Below are 25680 nucleotides of genomic sequence, written 5' to 3'. Positions count from 1 at the left end.
TTTTTCTGAGACTCAGTTTCTTCATCTACAATACTGGGAGCTGGATGCCTTTCTCTTTTTTCTTTTTTCCTATTTGTCACTGGATGGGTGTCTTCTCTTTAAGGTTCTTTCCGGTTCCAACCCTGTGGTTCAATTCAATTTCAATCCACTCACTTCTAAAGAATCTTTACTGTGTACTCGGCACAGATTTGTTGCTTAGGGAATAGAAAACAAATATGGCCCAGTCCCCCGCCCTCAAAGCTTTTACCATCCATTGTAATGACAGGAAATCACGGGTATCCGAGGGATGGAGAGCAAGGGAGGTAATTACGTCACTAGGAGAAAGCGAGAGTTGATTCTAATTAAAAGCTTCCTGAAGGAGGAGGGATTTCCGTTCCACTGAAAGGAGGGAGTTGATGGCCTGGGGGCTCGGTGGTGGGCAAAGCAGCTATTCAGCGGTGAACCAGAGCAGGGCTGTGTTGAGGACCAACCAACCAGACGTTTGGTTGTGTGGGTGCTAAATTTAGTGTGGCTACCACGCTGCTGTGGTGGCAAAATACAACCGGACAGTCTCAACTACATCACACAAGTGTGTGGATTTCACAGGGGTGAGCCATTTGGCTATTTGAGCCGTATCTTCTGGTTAAAACTATTTATTTTGGCCTGCCCACGGAGGCTCATAACCCACAGGGGAATATGTGTCCCATTGATGACACAGCTGGATTCCTGTCACAACATAAAAGACTTAATCACCATTACCCTCAGCTAATAATAGAGTTCAATAGTAATATTTATGTCTCTCCTCATTCCAGAAGGAACTGAAGCAGTTTGCAAATATATTCACATGCAACAAGCTAAAAATACAAGAGCTACAAAGTGAGAAAATAAAAGTAGAAACAATAGTGTGAGGTCAGAGGAAAAGTTAAATGCTCACAAGTTCTAAGCACTATACGAGGGGGGGTGCATAATTGGGGCTCAACATCTTAGCAACCAAGCATTTTTCCCCCAAAGGAAAGTTTCTATTGATTTGTTTTTTAATGCTTATTAAAAAAATTTTTTTAACGTTTATTTATTTTTGAGATAGACACAGAGTGTGAGTGGGGAGGGTCAGAGAGAGAGGGAGACACAGACTCAGAAGCAGGCTCCAGGCTCTGAGCTGTCAGCATAGAGCCTGATGTGGGGCTCGAACCCACGAACCGAACCGTGAGATCATGACCTAAGCTGAAGTCGGCTGCTTAACTGATTGAGCCACCCAGGTGCTCCATAATGTTTATTTTTGAGAGTGAGAGAGGGAGATAGAATGTGAGCAGGGGAGGGGCAGAGAGAGAGAGAGACACAGGCTTCAGGCTCTGAGCAGTCAGCACAGAGCCCGATGCAGGGCTCGAACCCCTGAACCGTGAGATCATGAACTGAGCCAAAGTCAAATACTTATGTGACTGAGCCACCTAGGAGCCCTCAAAGTTTTTATTTTTATTATAAAATGTGGCATCTCAAAGATCCCAAGCTTATATTCAGAGACTCATCCTTATTGATCCAAGAGACTTTGCAAACTGACCAATGCTGTGTGCTTTCTTTCATGTTCTCTGCTCTTTAAATGGGATCATTAGGAGCAAACGCGAAAGCAAAACACCTGCGCAAGGCCGTTCGGCTGACTCTCTGTGGCTGCGTTGCCAACGCACCAGTGATTTTACTTAAGGAAACGCCAGTTCTGACACAGAAGAGAATCTCATTACAAAACATAATTGTCATGTCTTGCTTCCTTTTAGAAGCTTCTCTGACCACCCCCTCCCCTTCCACACACTCTGCCCCCAAACATGCTGTCACTAGATGGTGGCCCTTGAGAGAGGCCCCGCTGCCCAGAGCAGGGGGGGTTTGCTCGGGGACACGGGCCGGAGAGGCCACCGTGGGTCCCCGCCCCCGGTGAGCCGGCTCTGCTTCCATCGACAGCGTCAGGCAGCACGAGCGCTACGGGCAGCTGACTCTGGTCAACTCCACGGCCGCGGACACGGGCGAGTTCAGCTGCTGGGGACAGCTCTGCCAGGGCTACCTCTGCAGGAAGGACGAGACCAAGACCGGCTCCACCTACATCTTTTTTACAGGTAAACGTTTGGCGTGTCGGTGGGATTCTTCCGAATTCTGGACTCGGCTCGGAGTTCTAGGTTCCCACCGTGTGCCGAGTCCCTAACGGTGACAATCAGGGCGTTTCCTGTGTGCCAGACTCTGCCAGTTTATGCTCATTGTTTCATGAAGTCACCCAGCGACCCTCCAGGGGAAGTCCCCCTGTCGTTTCCTTTGTTTACAGGGGGAAGCAGAGGTTTAGAGCCATTAAATACGTCCTTAGGGTCGTACAGGTAGGTGGCAGTTCCAGGATCTGAACCAGGCTGTCTGATTCCAGAGCCTGTACCTGCATTGGCCAATATGGCAGCCACTAGACATGTGTGCCTATTTGCATTGAAGTATAATTGTTTAAAATGAAACCATTTAAAACTCAGTTTCTGAGGGGCACTTGCCCTGTTTCAGGTGCTCCTTTGCCACATGGGGCTCGTGGCTCTCCTGGACATTGCACACAGGGAGCATGTCCATCTTTACAGAAGAGCTCGACCAGGAGGCATTGCTGTGGGCGTTGGGTCACTGTGCTCTCGGGACCCAGGACGGTCCCTTTCTAGAGCCTCCATGGACGCACGGTGCTTAGCTCATCTTTGTTCCTCACCTTTGTTCTTAGCATGCTGTGAGCTGAAGTTTGGGGTGCATGATTCCCAAAGCCTGTGGGCCCCGTGGCTCCAGCGCCAATCCTGTGCTCTGTGATGGGCGTAAACATGCACAGGTCGGTGTGGAGACTCGGGTAAAGCCAGAATGCTTCCTTAGTGCCCAGGCAGGGGCTTTCCTGAGCCCTGTCTACATCCGGAATCCCTCCACCTTTCAGATCTACAGTGACGTGGGCCTGGGACCCAAACCATCTTGTGCCTCGGCCATTAACCAATGCTGGCAAGCCTCATGTATTTCCCCCTCCCACCCACACAGCTCGCCAGGAGATGCATTAGCAGAGAGCACTCTACGGCGACGGAGTCACATGGAGCTCCTATTTTCACCACACCCCTAGGAAATAAGTAGAAGCTACTTAACCGTCTCTATTTTAGAAATCATGATGCTGACACGCTGAGACTTTAAAGGGCAAGGTGACTTGTTCAGTGTTCCCTGACTGGTCATGGGGAGTAAAGAGTCAGCCCCTGTTTTTCTGACCTAGGATCTAATGTTCTTACTGCCCTAATCCATTTCTAGGACAAGGTGGTGGGTAGATTGACAGACAGGCAGAAGGATACCAGCTAGCATCACTGGTGCTGTTGGGAGAATTGCTACCAGTTGTTCATAGGTAATCCCTTCTGATCCTCATTCTGGAATGTGCTGCACAGACTTGCCCATGTGCCCTTAGAGCCTGTTATTCTGGACAAGGACTGATACCATATTTCACATTGCAGAATGAAGATTCTTCACCATGATTGGCACGATCACGTCTTTCTAAAAGATTGGGTTTTGAATTGAAATTTTGAACTGAAGACTTCCCTTGAGCCACAAGTCCCATTAGGGTTAAGGGCTCTCTCTGAGTTTTGGAGCCAGGTCCTCATTCTTAATTTATGGGAAGCTCTTTAGTGAATCACAGGAAGGTTAAAATATTTATTAAACTATTTACCTCAATTGTAAAGGAACGTGGATCAAAAAAGGATATGGCCTAATACGTTGTATCATTTTCTCTTTTCTCAACACCAAGCCAAGAGGCCGATTGGATTTTCAGAACAGGGTTTAGCATTTGTCTCTCTAGGCATGGGTGGGTTTGCGCAAAACCAAGATGAGCTGTTTCGGAAGCTGAGCCTCCCGCTCCTGGCTCCGATTCTTTCAGAACATATGCTTCCCCACGACCCACATAGAGAAACGTCTGGCATTCATTATGTTTGTATGTTTCCCAGAGTTTGGTTGCAAACACTGCAAAGCCTCTTTCTGACTGTTGTTAATTTGTGCAATTTTTTATTAAGCCACTGCCACATCTTATATTTAATCTTTATCTGAGAGGCGCTCAGGTTTTTTTTTCCTCTTTTTATTGAAGTAAAATATATACAAAGAAAACTACACAAGTCATAAGTATACAGCTCAGTAAATGATCCTCACATGAACACACATGTAACCACCACCCAGATCAAGAAGAACATTACCAGTGGTAGGGCTTTCTCATACCAAAAGGCTTGGGCTCCAGTGATCCTATGTAGTAAAACCACATTAATGAGCACTTTACTAAATATGGAGATTGTTGAAATTTGGATTTTAATTTATAGCCTATTGGATTTTTTTTTTTTTTGGAAATCCAAATTTCCAAGTGTTTAGTTTTCTTAAAGTACCGCTTGTCCTCTACTTGAATAGATACAAACACATTTACAAGGGGGCATATGTAATCTAAAAGTTTTTCAGTGAACTTCAGCAAAGTTTTTTGTTGTTGATAGATAGAATCTACTAACTACGAATTTCTTTTTCCTGTTTATTAAAGCAACTGGTGAGATCACTTCTTTCAGATTGTTTTATAAACAGGAAGTAAGACCAGTTTTGTGTTCTAGAATTTGGATTGTTCACTTATTCTACTGGTTTTGTTTATTGGCTCAGTTTCCTCTATAAAACCTTAAAGAAAAGTTACTTCTAAATCTTATAATCAGAAATGCCCGAAGTGCTTTTGTTCAAAAGCTGTCTTTACTCCTAGAGATTCTTTTCTCTCCAGTTGGGGATGTGGAAGCCTGGTGATGAAGTTGACCCAACCAAGGCCTTGTAGACTTACTCTGTGAACACATGGGTGTTAGAAACAACATTGACCAAGGTGCCCCTTAACTAAGCCTGAAAATCCATTTATCCTGAAGGTGGCACATATCGCCCAGCCTGGTAGAAAGCCTTGCAAAAGATGGAGACTCACTGAGCCATGACCTACTCCTTCTTGATCTCAGAGCCAGGGAAGGACCTTCATGTCCATGAACTTGGCACTCATAGCCAAAGAACTCTTGGCCCACGAAGACATTTGATGTTGGGTCTGAGAATACTGTTACCAACCTAAAACATCACATGAGTGTGGCACCAAGAGGGCTGGTGAAGGAAAAAGCCAAGAAGAGTTATTTGTTATCAGGAACATTGAGGGAAACAATTAACAAATGTTGGAGTATGTTTAGGTTCAAAGACTTTTCTTAGCAATTCCTGTAGAATTCCCTCACACTAGCATCCAGAAAACAGAGGATTTAATGTGCCATGCCAAAAACAAATAAAAAAAAAAACCTCTAACCCACAGTCCCTTGACTCTCCTGAGGAATGAATGTACGGGCAAGCCAGGCCTTGTTTCTCTCATTTCTGTAAGAGCCAATGCCATCATCTAGAACTTAAAGTATGGGGAGAATGATTTCAGGAGCAACGGGAGGATGTAAGAAACTGACTGAATTGCCCAGCCCAGTTAGACAGCCTGAGGCTGGTGCGTCCCTCCTCTGTCCTTCCTGGATTCTCTGTCTATTAACTGTGGCAGGGACGCAGTCCTCTGGGCTGGAAGGACAGGTGAGGGGACCAGTGTGCTCGCTGAGCCGGGCCTCTCTCAGGCTCTGCTGTGCTGGGGAACCGCTCCCAGTGACTGAGCACAGGCTTTGGGGCTACCTTTTCCAGAGACATGGCAGGTTGTTCCCAGGTTTTTGTGTTATTTTTGTTTTTTTAAATGTTGATTTGTTTTTGAGAGTGCAGGTGAAGGAGGGGCAGAGAGAGACACACAGACAGAGGATCTGAAGCAGGCTCTGTGCGGACAGCACTGAGCCCTGATGATGTGGGGCTTGAACTCAGGAACCGTGGAATCAGTGACCTGAGCCAAAGTCAGAGGCTCAGTCGACTGAGCCACCCAAGTGACCCTGTTCACAGGTTTTAAAACTGCTCTTAATATCAGGAATTCGGCCTCCTTCTCAGCTTCCTTAGTGGGGTCATTCGTGGGCCTGATTCGGGCTTCAACTAATACCTTTTTGTTTTCTTTAAGGAGATGGGAAGTAAAATCTTTTTTTTTTTTTTAATGTTTTAGTTATTTTTGAGAGAAAGAGAGAGAGACAGAATGAGCAGGGTAGGGTATGAGAGAGAGTGAGACACAGAATCCGAAGCAGGCTCCAGGCTCTGAGCTGTCAGCACAGAGCCCAACGCGGGGCTCGAACCCACAAACCACGAGATCATGACCTGAGCTGAAGTCGGACGCTTAATCGACTGAGCCGCCCAGGGGCCCCAAGAGTAGCTTTTTCTATGCGTAAAGACTCAGTATCTGAGCATCTTGCCAGTCCCCGCTCTGCACCCATAAAATGTAAAAATCCTTAAAGCACTCCTACCTTGTTTCTCCAGAACAAATAAATCTCGATCTTTCCCTTTGCAGAGAAAGGCGAGCTCTTTGTACCTTCTCCCACTTACTTTGATGTCGTCTACCTGAACCCGGACAGGCAGGCTGTGGTTCCTTGTCGAGTGGCCGTCCTGCCAGCCAAAGTCACCCTCCACAGGGAATTCCCTGCCAAGGAGATCCCAGCCAACGGGACGGACATTGTTTACGACATGAAGAGGGGCTTTGTGTATCTGCACCCTCACTCTGACCAGCAGGGGGTGGTCTACTGCAAGGCGGAGGCTGGGGGCAAGTCTCAGATCTCCGTCAAGTACCAGCTCCTCTACGTGGAAGGTAAGCCTGCCCCTACGAGTGCCCAGAGTCTAGTCTGGTCTCTTCCAGCTGGCCAGTAGCCGGCACTGCTCTTCCAAACTGTGGGTGGAAATTAGGCACAGAATGCTGTTCTTAAAGGCTCCTCTCCTGCACTGCCATTCCTAGAGCTGCCCGTGACCCTGAGCTAACACCCCTGGACTCCCTTCACCCACTGCTCGCTCCAGGACTCTCTCCATGTGATGGATCAGCGCTTCTCCAGTTCTAGCCTCTTCGAACATCATCTTCGACAAGAGCATGACTCTTCATTGTAACCAGAATCTGTGGTCTCCTAAGGGCACCATCCCTCCCCAACTCAAGGTCAAGTTCTTTTGGTCTCTTCCCCCTTCCTCACCCTTGTCCTCTCATTTTCTTTTAGGAACCTCTGCTCCTCCGAGTCTTCTGGCCCCATCAGCTTTCTCTTCTCCTTTCCATTCACTCCCCTCATTAGCTCACTGTCCTCCTTGTCACTGGGTGATGTCAACATCCACTTGGAGCTCGTCAGCTTCGTTCACTGACCATCTCTCTTAACCCTCCACCTCAGGACCCCTCCCTCGGCTGCACCTTCAGCCTGCCTGCAGCTATACCTCCTCCGATGTAGAATCACTCACTGCGTCAGACATGGTCATGATGAACCACCTTCTCCTCGCCCAGAGTGTTGGTTGACTCCTCTGTGTTTGTCCTCATCTTCACCATCTGTCCCTGAGTTCCCCTCTGCCTGCCCCGCCCACCCAGCTTGGGTTCCAGGGCTTGCCGTTGCCATGCTCTCCGTCTGTGCCCTAAACTCCCTGCCCGCCTCTTCTTCTACTGTCCAGGGAAATAACCATTGTAGAGAACATGCTTGTACCCTTTCTCCATGCTGAAGGCTACTGGAGAGTTCCACGGCTATGTAAATTCAGTCTCTTCCAGTTGCCTTAACTCCCCACTTCTTGAAGCCATTGATGTATGCTCAAATCTCTCCCTTACAAATTGAACTTTCTTAATGTGATCATTTTAATGTTTGTTTATTTTGAGAGAGAAACAGTATGGGGAGTGGGGAGGGCAGAGAGAGAAAAGGAAACATAGAATCTGAAGCAGGTTCTAGGCTCTGAGCTGTCAGCACAGAGCCCAATGCGGAGGGGGCTTGAACCCACCAACCATGAGATCATGACCTGAGCTAAGTCAGATGCTTCACCGACGGAGCCACGCAGGTGCCCCTGGGCTCCCACTTTTCTTAGAACTCTAGTGAGAATCTTCCATGTGGGCTGAGGTGCTCGCTGCCCTCGTCCCCACTCTGCAGCCCCCTGACCTTGGTTCCCCTCACGGTGCAGGCTCGAACACAGATCCCAGGGCTGAGGGTGCCTTCCTGCTTCTCCCTCCGTGCCTGCCAAGCTCGCCCTTCGAGTTTTAGTTCAAACACTGGTCCCTCAAGGAAGCCATTCTTGTTTTTCAGACTCTTCTGAACTTATGGAACACATTGGTCATCTTCATAGTACAACTCAAGTTTAACATTAACTATACAATTAATTATTTGTTTCGTGTCTGCTTCCTCCAGACCATGATGGGAGGTCCCCAAGGGCTCAGAGACCATGTCTGTGCTGTTCACTGCTGTCGCGCTCGCTCCTAGCCCATTGGCTTGCTCAAAGCTGCCATCAAACTTACTTCTGTGAACGGACCCCAATGAGATGTTTCCAAAATGCCCTGAAGTAAAGCAAACAGATGTAGTAGTCGTACCTTGCCTGCAAACATCCTTTTCCGTTAGATTCAGACTTGCTCCTTTTCCTTCTGAGGGTGGACAGCACCCACCTGCCTGCTCCTCTTCACCCTTCCAGCCTGCCTTCTCTATGTTCTCTCTCCCCCTCCGCCACGTGCCTTCTTTTCCCTTTCTTATTCCCATGTTTATCCTCCTCCCTCTATATGAACGTAATGGCTGGGCCTGGGGGTTCTGGATGAGCCCCCACCCCCCCATTCCGGACTGACAGTGTGGAGAGGAGTCTTCACAGGAAACCAGACGTGATGCGACAGTCTAGGCCTGGAGCTGGCTGGGAAGCTGGAAGGCAGAAATGTTACAGCTCAGTTCGAAGAACAGAATATGCCTGAGGTTTGTCTTCAACCTCATACTCATGGATTCTGTCTCCCTTTCCCTTCCAGTCCCCAGAGGCCCTCCGTCAACAACCATCTGGGCGTCCTCAAACAGAGTGAGGCTCGGGGATGACATCAGCGTCCTCTGCACCGTCCTGGGGGAACCTGACGTCGAGGTGGAATTCAGGTGGCTCTATCCAGGGCAGACGGTAAGTTCTGTCCCCCATCCACACCTCCAAGTGAAGAGATCACAACTTAGGAAGTGTGAGAAATGTGCGAAACTGTATCAGGGGCCAGGTGTCACTTGTCTTCTAAGATGATGCAGTATATTTACAAGTGGCTTTTTTAAAGGGCAGAGAAAAAAGTGGATTCCAGCAGGCAGTTCAGTGTGCTTCCCTTATGTGTTATTTTTCTTCATAACCCTTAAGCAGCGTTGGAGCCTGAAGGGAAAGGAGGGGGCTCCCTTTCTCCACCCTCATTTCTGGGTCAACTGGAGGCCAACCGGTCTCCCTCGGAGTGAGCTCCCCCTACGAGCTCTGCCCTGAGGCGAGGACATGCACCCCGGGCACATGTACACCTGAGCCCTGGCAAAAAGGTGCCGTGAGGCCAGAGATCATTTTAAAATAGACTTTCCATAAGAGCAACACCCGCACTTTTAGCCTCCGTGCCTGCTTTGCTCACTAAAATAAACAGCTTTGCCACCAACACGGAATAATCCCTTCGCTGCCAGAGAAGATTTGGCTCCTCAGACATACTCAGTAGCCAGCGCACTTCTGGCTTAGCGGCTGCGATTGGTGGAGAGTAACTCTCCCTGGAGAAAAGTATTTTCCTGGTAATAGGCCCTTGTTTTTAAAAAAATGTGTCACACTTCAAAGACATCCATAATTTTCAACAGAAGTATGTTTTTTATGAGCAGAAAATATATTAATATTGGTAGTATTACAATCCTGGTCAACGTATCGGGAACACACTAGATTCCTATCACCAAAGTTGGACATAGCATCTCCGAAGTGACCATTTTACTTTCTAGAAATAGGGAGTTACGTCACCCAGGGTATTGTGTTATCCACGCTCGGTACAGCTTTGCTCCCAGTCCTCCGGCCTAGTTGACGAATTCTACTTCTCCCTTCCCCACATCTGAGCTCGTGTTCACTTACCGGCGAGTGAACTCGCTGGCTATCAGTTCTGCAGTCAGAACTATCAAGTGGGCACTGTGAGGAGGGGAGCAGGAGAAATTTTTATCCATGTTTCTTGCCTAATACCCCTTCTGTGTTGTTAAGGTTCCAAAAGAATTTCGTATTAGGTAGAAACTTACTGATGAGCAAAAAGAGCCCTCCCAACAGTACAAGGGTCGTATGTGCCGTGAAAGCTTAGTGCTACGCGTACTAAGTAGTCTTGTGTGTTTTGCACTTTGCAAGATGACCCCATGGTGTTGGGTGAATGTTGCTTGTGCTTCAGTGCATGGGGGTGTCGTTCAACAGGATGAAAGGCCTGTGACAATTCAGGACACGTGGCGGCTGATCCACAGAGGCCTGGGCCACACCACGCGGCTCTCCCAGAGCATCATGACGATGGAAGACTTCGAGACCGCTGACGTAGGCTATTACATCTGCACTGCTCAGAATCTCCAAGGGGAGACTACAGTAGCGACCACTGTTGAGTTGTCCTGACTTGGAGCATGACGTAGGATGAATGGATGGAAAGCTCACTTGTGTCCATGACTGGCTTTGGGGTTCTTTGGACTCCTGCTTTGCCGGGGGCTGGTGACCCATGCCAAACCCCACTCTCTGCCCTGTGAGTCAGATCCAGACAGCCAAACTAAAAGGAAGCCATTCGGTCTAAGAAGTGTTAACTCCTCTGACAGAAAGCATGTATTTTGATTGCTTACCTACGTATATGCATTTCTACTTTTATAACAAAGCAGCATAGATGTTAACTTTGTATACTCATTTCTATTAAATGGGCAAGTGTTTGTAAAAAATACAAAAAGTGCTAAGTGTTCGTTTTTTAGGTTAAAGTAAATCCAGAAGGCCTTGTTGGGGGCAATGTTCCGGTCAATACCTAAGATTCTGTTCCACAATACAGGAGATCCATAAATGGAGTAAAATATGGTTCAACTCTATATGCAAAATGATGTGAAGGTATCAAAACCATAGGTAAACCTGCCCTCTTTTAAGCTGCTACACTCAAAAGTCCTAGTTCTAGATGAGTCATTCCTTTAACTTTCAATATAAAATAGATTTCTGATTCAAGGAAGATTCAGCTTCATTTAGGCTTTGTTACCACCTTCAAAAATATTTACACTCTAGCTGTTCCTGCTTTCTTAACTTCTACAGCAGAAATTGTTAAAAATCAGCAGGAGTCTCGCCAGTACACAGAGCTGGGGCTTGACAGCAGCTTACCTGCGCGCCTAGCTCTGGGAGCCAGATTCCAGCCCATGACCGGCTGGGTGGTTGCATTGGCAGCTCCTGGGGAAACAGCTGAAGAGGAGAAAAATGGTCACAGGTACCCTAGAAAGGCTAAAAAACGGGTGACGCTCTGGAGGGTGGAGTAGGTCAGACGCTGCAATCCTTATGGTGAATATTCCAGCATCATTTATTTGATCAAAGTAAAATACATTTTCCATCACTACAAACTGAGCACAACTACAGTTTACACATCCTTATTTTTATGACGTGCCACCATTTTGCATCCTACATGAAAAACATTTGGTTTGGAAAAAAAAAATCTTAAAGTTCTCTGTTTTGTTTCCTACCTTCTCTCCTATTGTCTGTCATTCTCTGAAGACGTTTGGTATTCATTGTGTAAGACTGATTTCCCCGGACACCTGAACAGTGTGGAGGACAGCAGGGACCAGCACGAGAGTCACATGCCTAGGAGACGAGGGCAAACCCAGCTCTGGCTAATGGCACTGAGAACAACTCCGAAGCGGCAAGCAGAGAGCTATTCCAGGAGTTGGCAGTGAACCTAATTCCCGTTTATCAGAAGCAAACGTGGAAGGTAACATACATAGTACACTGTTGGAGATTAAGGGCTTCAGACACGGTCACTGATAACAACCGTGCATCATGAATCTCAGCCTGCCCCGTAGTGTCCATGGACACGATGACTCAAATCTCCGCCTCTAGTATCCTGAATCTGTTCTTACACCATCCGGGTTACGTGTACAGCCATTGGACATCAGCGACGCAGGTTACTCAATACTGCCATGCAGGGAGAGGGAGAAAAAGCCACAGTGCTTCCTTCTACTTCCCCCCAAACGATCAGAATTGGAGGAGGCAAGAAGTTCTGAAGAGAAACTGAATTGCAACTTGGAGGGAGCGGGACACATCACAAGCTCCACCCACTGGCCATTCTGCTACCTCCTCTGGGACACAGGATCCCTCCCAGAGTACCCGGAAGCTTACCACGGTCTTCCCAGAATGTTTAATTAAAGACTGCATCACTGCCCTAAAAGAGCTGCTCCTACTCATCTGTAAGCACGGAATCCTACCTTGATCCGCTCTGCTAGCTCATGCCTTACTCTCCACGCTCTCTAGGGTTTCCCGACATTTGTACTGTCAGCTCCAGGCCTTGGTTTGTTCGGAAAGTGGTTTTGGCACCTTGATGAGGAGCTGGCTCTGGTAAAGCCATTCCTTGTCCCAGAGAAGAGAAGGGAGGAGCTAGAAGGTTTGCTTTTGTGGCTCTGGCAAGGGGTGAGGCATGGAGAAGAGAAAGGTGGGTGGGGAATGAAGATAATGGGAGAGCACACAGTTTAAATCTGTGGGGATAGCTCAGGTCAAGGTAAAAATAAGGCAGAAGCAAACCCACCAGTCCTGCCCTTTTTTTTATACAGATTCTTAGAGAAATTAGGGTTCTTATATTTGCTGATAGCCTGAGAAAATAGATTGTAGTGTCATGTTAGGTTCAGTAGGGAGGTTAAAAACCTAGAGAAAAAAACGTAGCTAGCTTGAACTGATGTGGCTGAACACAGAGCCTGCCGGCAAGCTATCCAGAAGGACGCAGAGCCGCAGGGATGGGACGGGTCCACGCTCATCCGGTCATGACCGCCCCCCCACTGTCAAGGGCTGAGCTGAGTTGGTGGTAGAGAGTCTTAACACCAGCAACTACTGCTCCTCCTCCTATGGCTTTTGCGGAAGTGCGTCTACCCTCTTCTGTGATTGGTACCGGCCCAGCTGTGCGCGGCACTGGCCTTCCAGGGCGCGGGACAGTCTGCGCATCCATTCCACTCACACATCCCCAGTCAGCCCAGAATAAAAATTCCCAGGTGTCCGCGGTGAAGAACATTATAAAGGTTACAAATCTTTATCTTAACAGGCCCCTGAGAGTTTTCTTTCCCCCTTAAGTTTAGGTGAAAAAGGCAATGAACAAGACCCTCTTGTTCCTTAAGTGCTTTGTGCAACAGCGTCCGTCCGTCCGTCCATGCGGGTCCGTTCTGAGGTCTTTGGGGAGGGGGCTCTTGGACGAGGTCCAAGTCTTCCTCCAGAGTGTTCCAGTCTCAGATGGAGCCTCGGGGGGCGGCGACTCTCTAGCTCCAGCATGGTCCCTACACATCCACTACTGTAGCTCCTGCTCCCGCGAGCGTGGGTAGGGTCAGTCCTGCAGACCTATGATGGACGCTTTCCGACAGTCTCCCAGCTTCGAGAAGGCGTCATCTAGGTGAGGCGCTGGGGCTGGAGCCAGAGCTCCTCGGCGGCTGGAAGGGGACGGCGGCGGCTGTGGGGGACCTCTTGGGGCTGCACAGGTCCCCGTTGTGCAGCTTCCACAGCAGCTCCTCGTTCTCCATGGACAGTCTCTTGTTGACTTTGGACTCCTTCTCCAGGGACTCCTGCAGCACGGCCTGCTCAGTGGAAAGTTGCCTTGAAGACAAAAAAGAGCCACCAGCCATGTGGATCTTGGTTAAAAATAACTTTAAAAAATTCTTACCACCTAAAAACATATGGTTATTGGGGTGCCAGGGTGGCTCAGTCGGTTGAGCATCCGACTTTGGCTCAGGTCATGATCTCACGTTTCGCGGGTTTGAACCCCACATCGGGCTCTGTGCTGACAGTTCAGAGTCTGGAGCCTGCTTCCTTTTCTGTGTCTCCCTCTGCCCCTACCCAACTCATACTCTCTCACTGAAAAATAAATATTTTTAAATAATTTTTTTAATGTTTATTTTTGAGAGAGAGTGCAAGTGAACAAGAGGCAGAGAATCCCAAGAAGGTTGCAGAGTTTGAACTCACAAACCGTGAGATCATGACCTGAAGTCAGACACTCAACCGACTGAGCCACCCAGGCACCCCGAAAAAATTCTTACCCTTGGAGCCCCCAAAACAGTCTCTTGGGAACAAAAGGGAGTCCTGCACAGAGCTGCCAGATGTGGGGGTGTGGCCGGTGGAGAAAGGCTGGGTGCAGGAGGCAAAGGGCAGCCTTGGAGGCAAGTTCATAGTCGGCTGAGACCCTCCCACAAATTTCTTCCTGCCTCAGAACCGTCTTCTGTTTGGGGCTATCTGCGAGCCGCTCTTGGATGCGCCTTCTCTGGAAGTCCTCTCAGTCAGTACGCCAAGGGCCTCAAGGACAGCTTGCCCATTTAGGGGACAAGCCGTTAGGTCCGCGCCACTGTGGTAATGGCATGGAGGGCTCCAATCCTATTTTCCACATGGAAATCGGTACCTGCTTAACCTCATACCATTTCCAGAGGTATGTGGGCGGAGTGGGGCTAAGAACGTTAACACTGGACGTGGGGGGAAGCGGGGAGCTCAGAACAGTAGGGACATTTTTACCTTGAAATTGCCATGTGCTTGTCCATCCGAGCTTTCAGTTCCTCGTTCTCCTGCTGGAATCGCTTCAGTTTGTCAACCAGCGCCGTGTTGCTATCCACCTTGGGGCAAACGAGAATGCAGACACTTATGCATTAAAAACGCCCCTGGTTCCCTCGGGCACGTTCCAGCCACCAGCACACTTGGAGAGATTTCCTTAAGTAAAGTTTAAAAATCTATGGACATAGCTGTACACTGATGACATGCTGCAAAAAGACTGAGGCAGCAACACAGAGCATCTGGATATATTTTTTTAATAAAATATATGCCAGGCCACCTGAAAACTGGCACACCCAGGGGGTGCGTGGTTTGTTCTAGGTCACACTGTTTCAGACGAGTTCGGGCGCCTTCGGGGTGGTATGGCCGTAGATGCCAAGGTCATAGTGTTTCGGAACGTCCCCCGAGATTCCGTGCCTTGCCCTGGGCAACACTGGGGGCTGCGCCTCTTTCCGTTTCCATGGGGTGAAATGCAGTGGCCGTGAGCTGCCCACGCTCTCAAGAGCATCACAGTTCCCACAGCCAACTCTGGAGAGGACCCAAAATTCCCAAGTTCGATGAAAACTCCCAGTAAGCCAACAGTTCACAGTTCTTGGCAATGTTTACTGCGGCCTCAAATGTGGTCTCCAGTCTCTTTGGCATTTACCGCTGGGTGGCCACACAGAGTGGTGATTTACAAGGCTCTGTGGAGCATCAGTTGAGAGAAGGGACACAAGGGACACTAGAGAAAGCCTCCCTCCTCAGGTCATTGGAAGATACTTTCTTCTCCTGCGGGCCTAGCCTGGGCTAAACTTTCAAGGAAAACCAATCGATCAGTGGAGATATTAACGGATAAAATCCCAGAAGCCATTTAATCACTTAACGTGATGAAGAGCTGATTACACATCCCATTTACTTTCTAAAGGTGAGATTTGATTACTTGCTTAGGAGGTGACGTCACAGCTCTGTCAGGATTCATTCTAATCCCTGTCTTTGTAGTGCAGGACTAATCTACCCTGACTATGACTTCTTGGTTGGGAGTCCTGTTGTCTTTAACATTTCCTATTATCCCGATCAACACTGAGGACCAGGCAGGTGGAATTTAAAAAAAAAAAAAAAAGATTCTTGCAAGAAAAAGAAAACTTTGGAATTTCCAGTAATTAGAAAAGAATTCAAGATAAAACAGGAGGTGGGGAAATCTGGAATTAGATACTGGGCTGTGATTGGCCTGATGATATGATTTTATCCAACTCCTTATTATATTTATTTATTTAAAAAAAATTTTTTAGTGTTGTTTATTTTTGAGAGAGAGTCTGAGCACAAGCAGGGGAGGGGCAGACAGAGGGGAAGACACAGAATCCGAAGCAGACTCCAGACTGTCAGCACAGAGTCCGACGTGGGACCCAAACCCATGAATTGTGAGATCATGACCTGAGCTGAAGTTGGCTGCTTAGCTGACTGAGCCACGCAGGCACCCCAACTCCTCAGTTTAAAGGAGACAAAACCAGCCGTGGGGATGTCACACAGCTAACCGCTGGCAGAACTAGAAGCTTTCCTACTGAGAAAGCCTCCTTGCTTTCTAAGAGTCATCTTCTCTACAAAAGCTTGAAGCTTACAAATACAAGCATACCTCATTTTACTGTATTTCACTTCCTCGTGCTTTGTAGATGCTGTGGGCTTTTTTTTAAACAAAGATGTGTGGCAACCCTGTGTCAAGCAAGTCTATTGGTGCCATTTGTCCAATGGCATTTGCTCATTTCAATGCCTCTGTGTCACAGTTTGGAAATTCTAGAAATATTTCCAAATTTTTCAATATTATCACATTTGCTGTGGTGACCTATCATTAGTGATCACAACTCACTGGGAGTTCAGATGGTCACCATTTTTTAAATTAACATATGTGCACGGATTCTTCTTTTTTTTTTTTTTTTAAGATACAACACTACTGCACATTGAATAGACTTCTCTGTGCACTGGGAAACTGACAAGTTCAATTCAGTCACTTTATTGCAACGGTGGCACTGTGGTGGGGGGAAACCAAGCCCACTGTGTGGCTGACATGTGCCTATAAGTAAAGTAACCCCGGGTTTACCTGCTGTATCAACTCATTCTTCTGCCTACGTGTCTGCACTGCTAACTAATACCACGCTCCCTCCGCTGCCTGGCAACAAACAAAAAAGTTTACCGATCAACAAAAATCAAAATGTGTTGGTCGTTTTACAGCAGAGGTTGTTTTTCATATATATATATATATATAAATATGTTGTATTTTGAAAAGTTCTAATATAGGAAAGCATATGGGGCAACCCCTTATTAACATGGGTCTCTGCATCACTGGTGACGGCCAGGTCAGCTGGGTTATTGGGCCTGACGGACTGGGATGACCTTCGGCAGGACCTGCGACACAGGCCGCGTTAGCCCCGTTAATAACCCGTAAGACATCTTCTTTCCTTCCTTTCAACAGAAACTCAAAATTCCCGCCTGTTCCAAGTGCCCGCATACCCAGAACGGGGCTTCAGCCCTTACCTCCCTCAACAGACACGTGACGATGTCTCAAGAAGAAAACGGAACCAAATCAGACACCAAAACCCAAACGAACAAAAAGCAAAGAGTGACCTCCAGGCTCCCTATTGCTAGAGTTGGTTTGGGTACGCACTCACTCAACAATGAGTCACTCCCAACTTGGGGACAAGGGACAAGCAGAGCGGGGCAGCTGGGACAGTCAAGAGCAAAGTATGCAATGGCTGGGACCACGTAAGCTGCCACTCCGCTCCCACAAGGACTCGGGGTTGGACTCGTCACTGGCTAACATAAGGGCTCTGTCCTAGAGGCCGCAAACTAAGCTTCATCCATATTTTTCATCGTGCTTGCATTTGTCCAATCAGATTAATTTTATTCGAGTATAGGCCTTTTATCACCTTCTAATTCACGACAAAGATGAAGAATCGAGATAGCAAAACTAAATTGCCCTAAGTGATTAACTTACAGAGTCATCTATTTTGGGCATAACAGACCAGAGTTGGTGATAACTAAAATACTAATTTTTACAATATTTTAAAATTCTTCTTAGGTGGGTTAAGATTCACAGACCACTTGAAACAGAAGCCTAATTTGTTTGTTATGCTTTTTTTCCCAAGGACCCAAATATGGTTTGACATGTTCCTCGAAAAAAAACGTTATATGTATGTAACAAACACACAGTATCTTTAAGGAGCAGTAAAAACAACTCGGCAGCTGTGGTCCAGAGCCCAGTTCCTATGCCACAGACACTGTTCTATTGGGTCAAACTCTGAAAGAAACATACCAGCTTCTCCATTTTCATTAACTTGACGTCCTGCTGATGCAGTTTTTCATTCTTGATCTCCAGCACGGCTTTCAGGCTTTCTAGCTCTTGCTCCAGGTACATGATCTGAGGGGTCTTCTGGAACAGACACAGCAGAGCACAGCTCAGACTCGTCATGCAACAAATTCTTAACCGAGTCTTTGATTAGATTTAGACACAGCAAACAGGTAGCAAGAGATTTCTACCTTCTTACAGCAGCTTCACAGAAAGATAAAAAGAAGGGTTAAAAGAACTATAGGCCCAAAGTCTTTGGTTCTAAGAACACAATACAATGTTTCACCTTTGAAAACATTTCACTCGTTTATCAGGAACTTAAGATGGAAAAATATTTTACTGGAAGAGAAAGAAAAACCCATTGCTCAAAACCACTCTCAATAGGGATGAGGTCACTGCAAGTCCTTGACTGGTGTGTGGATGGGGAAAAGGCAATGGCTGTTCTCTCTCAACAACGTCAACTGATCAGGAATGAAAAGTAGTACATTTACAGTGCTGTCTGGAAAGCAACAAAATGACGGTAATGTCCTGAGTCTTTTTGGAGTTTTATTACGACAGGACTGGCCTGGCCATGCTTCTCTATCACGCTCCTCTATTTTAATATGCACCATTAAAACGTCCAAGGTAGGGGTGCCTGGGTGGCTCGGTTGGTTGAGTGTCTGACTTCTGCTCGGTCATGGTCTCAAGGTTCCTGAGTTCGAGCCCTGCACTTGGCTCTGCTCTGACAGTGCGGAGCAAGCCTGCGTGGGATTCTCTCTCTCATTCTGTCTCTCTGCCCCTCCATTCCTTGCTCTCTCTCTTTCTAAATAAATAAACTTTAAAAAATAAATTAAAAAATACAATGCTGTCCAAGGTAAAAAGGAGAGACCTCCTCTTAGAGCACACCAGCAAGGTGGAATTGTGACTCCTTGCTTTATTTCTGTTCATCCAAGTGACCCATCCAAAATGTCTGATGTGAATGAACAGCGAAAGATCTACTGATTACATGTTGAATGAGGGGCTCTTGTTAGATGAGCATCAGAGGCATCAATCATCCAGACCCTCCTCCTGGGCCGTGGTTAATGCTCTGGACCAATCCTTAGGGAAGATCAGGGCATGGATCTTCAACAATTACCTGTTCAAACCCCTCGATGCACAGGAGACAGCGAGTTCCACATCCCAGGCGACCCGCTCTGGGAACGGGCCAGAGCCGAGAAGAGCCCTGGCGGGGATCACACCCAGGTCTGCACCACGGGGGCTCCTTCTCATACCTCCTAATTCTCAACGCTGTCATCCTTTTACTTATGGGAGCTACTATTTTTTTTTTTGCCCTAAAGATAGAAAATTGTATCTCACATTTGTCAGTTTTTTTTTAAAGTTTATTTTGAGAGAGAGAAAGAGCACGAGTGGGGGTGGGGCAGAGAGAGGGGGGCTGTGCTGTCGGTGCAGAGCTGGATGCGGGGCTTCAGTTCCCCAACCAGGAGATCATGGCCTGAGCTGAAATCAAGAGTTGGACACTTAACCCACTGAGCCACCCAGGCGCCCCATCATTGTCGGTTTTTAAACCTTAGACCATGCACCGGCCTGTCCCCACTTCTGGGCCCACCTGCCCCTTTCTCAAACGTGCCCCCAGCAGCAGGTGCGGGCACACGGGGGAGGCCGTCAAGAACCCTGCTTTCCTCACTCTGCTTCCTTTAGTTTTCAAAAGCTGCTCTAGTCCCAGGAAGCTCTTCAAAAATCTGTTCCTGGAACTATTTGTAAGGTTTACAGCCTGCATTTAAGTCTAGATTTTTCTTTTCTTAAATCCCTGCTTTGTCTTAAGAATCTTCCAGAATAAACAGCTATGAAGTGCCACTGAACATGACCTCATCTAATTGCATTCAAATGTCTAAGAGGGCGTCCAAGCACATCGGCCCACGAGGTCACCGCGAGATCCACACATGTGTGCCTCGAGATGGCAGACTCTGGGTGGCAGCGAACCTTCTGTGGCCCTGTGCACACGTGTGCGGGGCCAGAGGGGTGGCACCACAGGCACAAACAGGAAAAAATGTTTTAAATTCTCAAAAGTAGGGTGGGGGCAGGGGAGAAGGGTTACTAGTTCGAAGAGAAAGCTGAGCTTACAAAGTAAGTCTGTACTTTTCAAAAGGGAGGGTCACTCTCTCACCCACAGCTGAGACCTACAAAGGGAATGAAGCACCTGTGCTGTTACAACACGCATTGACCTCGACAACAAAGCGGAGCGAGAAGCCAGACGCAGAAGGCCACACAGATCACAGTCCATTTACAGGAGCCGTCCAGGGCAGGCAGATCCACGGGGGCAGAAAGCAGACGGGGTCTCCTAGGACTGGGGGGTGCTGGGGGTGCGGGGAGGAATGGGAAATGACCGCTAACAGGCACAGGTTTTGGGGTGACAAAATGTTCTGTAATTAGATAATGGTGACCAATGCGCAACTTGCTGAACCACCGAACTATACGTTTAAAAGGATGTTAAAAAAAATTTTTTTTTTTTTTTTTAAAAAGGGGGTTGGCGCCTGGGTGGCTCAGTCAGTTGAGCATGGACTTCGGGTCAGGTCATGATCTCACAGTTCTTGAGTTCAAGCCCCGTGTCGAGCTTTGTGCTGACAGCTCAGAGCCTGGAGCTACTTTGGATTCTGTTCGTCTCTCTCTGCCCCTCCCACTCTCTCTTCCCCCTCGCCCCCCAAAAACCAAACAATTTTGAATGAAAAAAAGGTGAATAAAGGGTGAATGCTGTGGTATGTCAATTACATCTCAAGACACCAGTTAGTTTAAAAACAAACACAAGTGCAGTCCTCACATAAACCCTGACCCTCACTGCCAGTCTTCCTGTCTTCCTGCAGTCATTAGCCTAGACCGCCTGCAGTCTTACTGGGCTTCGCCTGTAGGCGGTTCTTAGGACGTCTAAAAAGACACCAAGAAACAAGCCAGTTTAAAAATTGCTCTGCAACACAGGAGAAGGCGTCCAAACCCCTACTATTTCTTTAGCTGCTGCATACTTAGTGGACCCGAAAAAGCAGCTGAGAGCAAAAGAAAACTCAGGAGTGACGGAGAAGCACACACAACTTACTAAATTTGCTTTCTCTCTTGATATTCTTTTTTGTTCTTCTGATTTCAACTTTTCATTTAAAGCATCGTTTTCACTCTTCAGATCATTGATTTGTTTCTAAAACAAACAATGAAATGTGGAACACAGGTTAACAAGCAGACACTTGAAACAGAGCAAATGTACACAGAAACACTACCCAAACCACACGAACCTCAAGAATGAGGGCACTTTCGGTGGGCAGGGCTAAGTGAGATTTACTCACCTCTAGGGATTCCTGCTTCTCAGAAAGCGTATCCTCGAGGGATTTCTTTTCGATTTCATGGCTTTTCTTGATTTCTGGAAAGATGTAATTTTTTGGAGGTAATGACATCATATAAAATCACTGTATTCTACAGTTGTTAAAGCATGTACATGTCAGAGTTCATTAGGAAGCAGTGTGGCTATATTACTTTATATCTATAGATGTTTTTCTATGAATTAAGCTATCTGTTCTCAGATTAGCCCGATGAGAGGAGTAGGGCAGGTGTTTTTCCATTTTTTGATGGAGAGCATAGAGGCCCCCGGAGGCCCCAGGAACCACAGAGCACCGTCTCAGGGGAGGGAGCCAAACACTGGCCTTCACACTCCTGCTCTGGAATTCCTCTGCACTTTGCCGTTTGCTCTTCCTGACCCAAGCGGAAGTCTAAAACTAACCCCATTTCAGAGGCGCCTGGGTGGCACAGTTGATTAAGCATCCGACTTCGGCTCAGGTCATTATCTAGCAGGTTCTGAATTCAAGCCCCATGACGGGCTCTGTGCTGAGAGCTCAAAGCCTGGAGCCTGCTTCAGATTCTGTGTCTCCTTCTCTCTTTGCCCCTCCCTCCCTCACATGACGCCTCTCTCCCAAAAATAAAATAAACTTTAAAAAACTTAAGCCCGTTTCTAGCAGGAAGGAAAAACATTTACTCAATGTCTACCCTGGGCCAGTCACTTTTACATGCTCTCTAACTTCACTCAACAACTCTATTTTTCTGATGAGAACGGCCTTTGTCAAAGGTTACCCAGCCAGTTCCTAATCCCTGTCCACGTGCTTCTCTGGGGGAAGCGAGGAGCTAAGTTTAACAACTGAAAGCAACGGCTCCTTCTTCTTCTCCTACTTCAACTCTTCTGTTCATGAGAAAACAACTAAAAAATTTTTTCTTAATTCAAAAAGCACCATCTACATTTCACGGCACTGTTGGTGTGCAAGAGCGTTGGTGAGCAAGGGTGCTTAGTATGGATCCTTTACTGTGGCCAGGATGTAAACGAACACACTTAACTTCCCAGGACCTCAGGTGATGAAGAATAATTACTACCCAAAAGGCCTTTACTTTCTTTAAGATCCATGCTATTTCTTAAAAGGTTGGCATTTGTGACAAACTATTATTTGCATCCTAAGGGGAAAAGGGCATGAGCTAACAATGAACAATGCAAAAAGAAAGCAAAAACACTCCAAATTGAATACCATGGGGTATTCTCTGGAAAGGAAGATTATGAATCATTTCTGTTTTAAAACATATCATGCTGTTCCATTAGATCTGATTCTTTTTTTTTTTTTTTTTTTGGTAAGCATTCTTGCCTGAAAGGGAGGTTTCATAGGCTTTCTTTAGCAATTCAATTTTCTCTGAGTGGCTAGCTTCAATTTCCAGCTTCGAGGTTTCATGGGCAGCATTTAAGTTGTCAAACTAGAAATAAAAATAAAAAAACAAAAACAGAACCCAAATAATAGTTTACCAGTAAAGTTGAAAGTCTTAAGTTGAACAATAAGCAGCAACATTAGGAGACTTGACTCATAAGCTTGCATTCAAGTTACAGGGCTGCCCAACCCAGGGAATCAACCGCCCAACTTGGGTCTGCCGCTCCCAACTCTCCACTCTGTTCCCACCCACCCCCACCCCCGGGCGAGCCCAAACACTAAGTTCTCTAGGGTCCACTGATGGAAATGGCCAAGTCCATCATAAGAATGAGGATATATTTCACAGTGAGAGACCACGTAAGATCTATGCTTGTCATACTGGCCTTCATATCCTCAGTCCCTAGCACACGCCCAGTGTGGACATAAAATACTTGCTTAAATGAAAAGCTGATTTTAAAGGGGAGTAAGGAAATGAAAGTTTAGGATATACTATTATGTGAAAAATATGGGTTATTCAATGCCATTTTTAAAAAAGAAGAAATGCAAACCACCTTTTTGCAGTGTAACATCAAGATGTGCTCAAAGGGATTACTTCCAGGTAGGAGAAAAAAGGGCGTTTGTGTGTGTGTGTGTGTGTGTGTGTGTGTGTGTGTGTGTGTGTGTGTTTTACTTCTCTTTTTTCTTCCTTTCTTTCACTCAATATTGCTTTGATCATAACAAAAAAAAATCACTGAAAAATCCCTTTTCAGTCATTTAAACAAACAAAGAGAAGTTCAAAGAAAATTCATCATCAAACAACAATCAGAATTTAAACAAACAGCCACGATCTAGAGCTCAGGCTCCAAAAGCACAGACCTGCTCTTGCAATTGGTTTTTGTACTTCTCTGCTTCTTCAATGTAAATGTTCTGGAGCTTTTCACATTCCCCGGTGTAAAATTCTTTAAGCCGATTCTCTAGCTCTGTTAGATCAGTCTGGTGCTGCTGATTTAGCTTCTGGACAAATCCCTCATAAGCTATTTGCAACTCATTTCTGGCTTTTTCTAATTTCTCACAAGTAGATGAAGCAGTGACTGAAAAGAGATGAAAAAGGGAAAAGATATTTAACTTACTTACCGTCCTAAAATCGTAACATTTGGGCATAGGTGTGAGGACTCTGGAAACAATAACACAGTACTCTGAGTACTCAGTTCTCTCTTGACCGGACTTTCGAATGTAATAGTATAAAAGTGAACAATAAATAAGAACAAGAGGAAATAGTCGCTGCCAACCCTCTACCCCCAAGGCCAAACAAAACCAAAACCAACCAAACAAGAAAAATCCCACACAATCATCTATCAAGAAGTAAGAGAAGTACTTGAGAAGAACAGGTTTCCAAGGGAGGATCATTCTTTTGTGTGTTGACCAATCAGTGCGGGGGCTTTAAGGAGAGGAGGTTCTGATTGGCTGAGGCGTTTCTAAGAATGGCCCACCAGTAGGGAGACGCTAAGACACGGAAGGAACAGGGAAGACCAAAGAGATGAAAAACGCAGACTTTCAGCTTCCACTTAATGTCAGCTGATTTCAAAAGTACAGTAATAAAAACAAAGTATTAGAATATGCTGAACACAAATCACCAGAGCATAAAAACTCCAGGAAAAACATAAGATATATCGTTTATATTGTTGATATATATTGGTTGATATTTTTAAAAGGCAGTTATCTGAAAAACAATTTAAAATTGGAGAATCTTCCTTCTTCACCACCACTACTGAAAGCACATAATTATTAGCAATACATTTCAGATTTGCACAGAAATGCATATAATACCAACCACACTATAATAAATCCTGGAGTATCTCTATCATTTCTCAGAAGCTTCACTCTGGACCTTTTTAACCTTCTTTCACTGACACTCTATACAGGTGAAAACAGTGCTACTCTCTCAGGAGAATGCATGTTCTCAGTATCCTGAAGCACCCACGGACTAATACCGGGTACTGGTAAGTCTGTTGTTAATCCTTACCTCCCTTTTGGCAAGGAATATAGGCTCTGGAGTCGTGAAAGAAATAAAATTGTTTTAGGGGAGAGGAAAGGATAATTTAGTTTAATGATAACTCTAGCTAAGTAACATGGAACTGGCTGGTTCCTGGGATGAATTTCCAGCAAGGAGGCAGATGGGTCTTCATGGTTTCTTGGGAATATGCCATGTGGAGGTAGAAATATTAGTCATTTGTCTATTAGTATTCTTTCAGAGGCACAATGGACCATATTGAATAATGACAAGAATAGCGTCTGCTAAAGAGAACCATTAAAATTCAAATATAACCATAAATACTTACTGAAGGGGAAAGAAGCATAAAAAAAAAAAAAACCACTACTCAGTGAATGGGGCTCTCCACACGTTATGTCATCCTCAAGTCCTGTGAGAATCTTATTACCTGATGAATAAGGACACCAACAGAGAGAGTACGCAGTTTGCCCAGAAGCACACAGCTAAGTCAGGGGCAGGAGAATGGACTGTGGTAAGCAGTTTGGATTCTGATGGTCTACACCCGCGCCTCTCCCACCCCACCCAGCTGTCTTTTGTGCCAGAGGCTGGTGAGAAACATGGAGCCTCTCCTTGGGAGGCTCGTGGTCTAGGCGAGAAGACATACGCTTCTGAGAAACACTAACACAGGGCAGTACCTCCGAGTCCAATAAATGGCACTCCGAGTAGTTTATACCCTGCTATGATTGTATGGAAATCTGGATCTTAAAACTTTTGTTTAAGTTGTGGTAACATATATATAAGATCAGTACCTCTGATAAATAGAATCGTACACAATCTGCCCTTTTGTGCCTGGCTTCTTTCACGTCCTCAAAGTTCCTATGCATGTTGTGGTACGTGTCAGGATTCCCATCCTTTTAAAAACTGGATAGTTCCAGTGTGCATACAGACCACATTTTGTTTATCCATTCATCCATGTCAATGGACCTTGGGTTACTTCCGCTGGTGGGCTGTTGTGAATGCTCCTGTTACAAACTTGGGTGCACAGACATGTGTTCACATCCCTGTCACTTCTTTTGAGTGTATACCTGGGAGTGGGCTTTCTGATCATATGGTAAATCTGTTATTATCTGAGGAAG

General features: G+C 46.3%; 2 protein-coding genes across 10 annotated transcripts in view; one reads left to right on the top strand and one right to left on the bottom strand.

Moving 5' to 3' along the window:
- Window positions 1–10771, top strand: part of PDGFRL (platelet derived growth factor receptor like) — a 74449-nt gene extending 63678 nt beyond the window's left edge. The window contains exons 3-6 of one of the 2 annotated variants that reach the window (XM_029933377.1): window positions 1927–2078; window positions 6395–6688; window positions 8834–8973; window positions 10246–10771. In XM_029933377.1, coding sequence (XP_029789237.1) covers window positions 1927–2078; window positions 6395–6688; window positions 8834–8973; window positions 10246–10434 — 775 coding nt within the window. In that variant the 3' untranslated portion in view covers window positions 10435–10771. The remainder of the gene's footprint in view (window positions 1–1926; window positions 2079–6394; window positions 6689–8833; window positions 8974–10245) is intronic. The other variant, XM_029933432.1, reaches the window with a different exon arrangement.
- Window positions 10772–11335: 564 nt separating this feature from the next.
- Window positions 11336–25680, bottom strand: part of MTUS1 (microtubule associated scaffold protein 1) — a 116111-nt gene continuing 101766 nt past the window's right edge. For 7 of the 8 annotated variants that reach the window (XM_029934996.1, XM_029935013.1, XM_029935023.1 and 4 more), the window contains 7 exons: window positions 23431–23645; window positions 22519–22624; window positions 21184–21257; window positions 20943–21038; window positions 17846–17962; window positions 14530–14627; window positions 11336–13623 (listed from right to left, as the gene is read on the bottom strand). In XM_029934996.1, coding sequence (XP_029790856.1) covers window positions 13416–13623; window positions 14530–14627; window positions 17846–17962; window positions 20943–21038; window positions 21184–21257; window positions 22519–22624; window positions 23431–23645 — 914 coding nt within the window. In that variant the 3' untranslated portion in view covers window positions 11336–13415. The remainder of the gene's footprint in view (window positions 13624–14529; window positions 14628–17845; window positions 17963–20942; window positions 21039–21183; window positions 21258–22518; window positions 22625–23430; window positions 23646–25680) is intronic. The other variant, XM_029935006.1, reaches the window with a different exon arrangement.

Source organism: Suricata suricatta, chromosome 1 (genome assembly GCF_006229205.1).
Source record: "Suricata suricatta isolate VVHF042 chromosome 1, meerkat_22Aug2017_6uvM2_HiC, whole genome shotgun sequence".
Taxonomy (NCBI): Eukaryota; Metazoa; Chordata; class Mammalia; order Carnivora; family Herpestidae; genus Suricata; species Suricata suricatta.
This window is presented reverse-complemented; position numbering and strand designations above follow the sequence as displayed.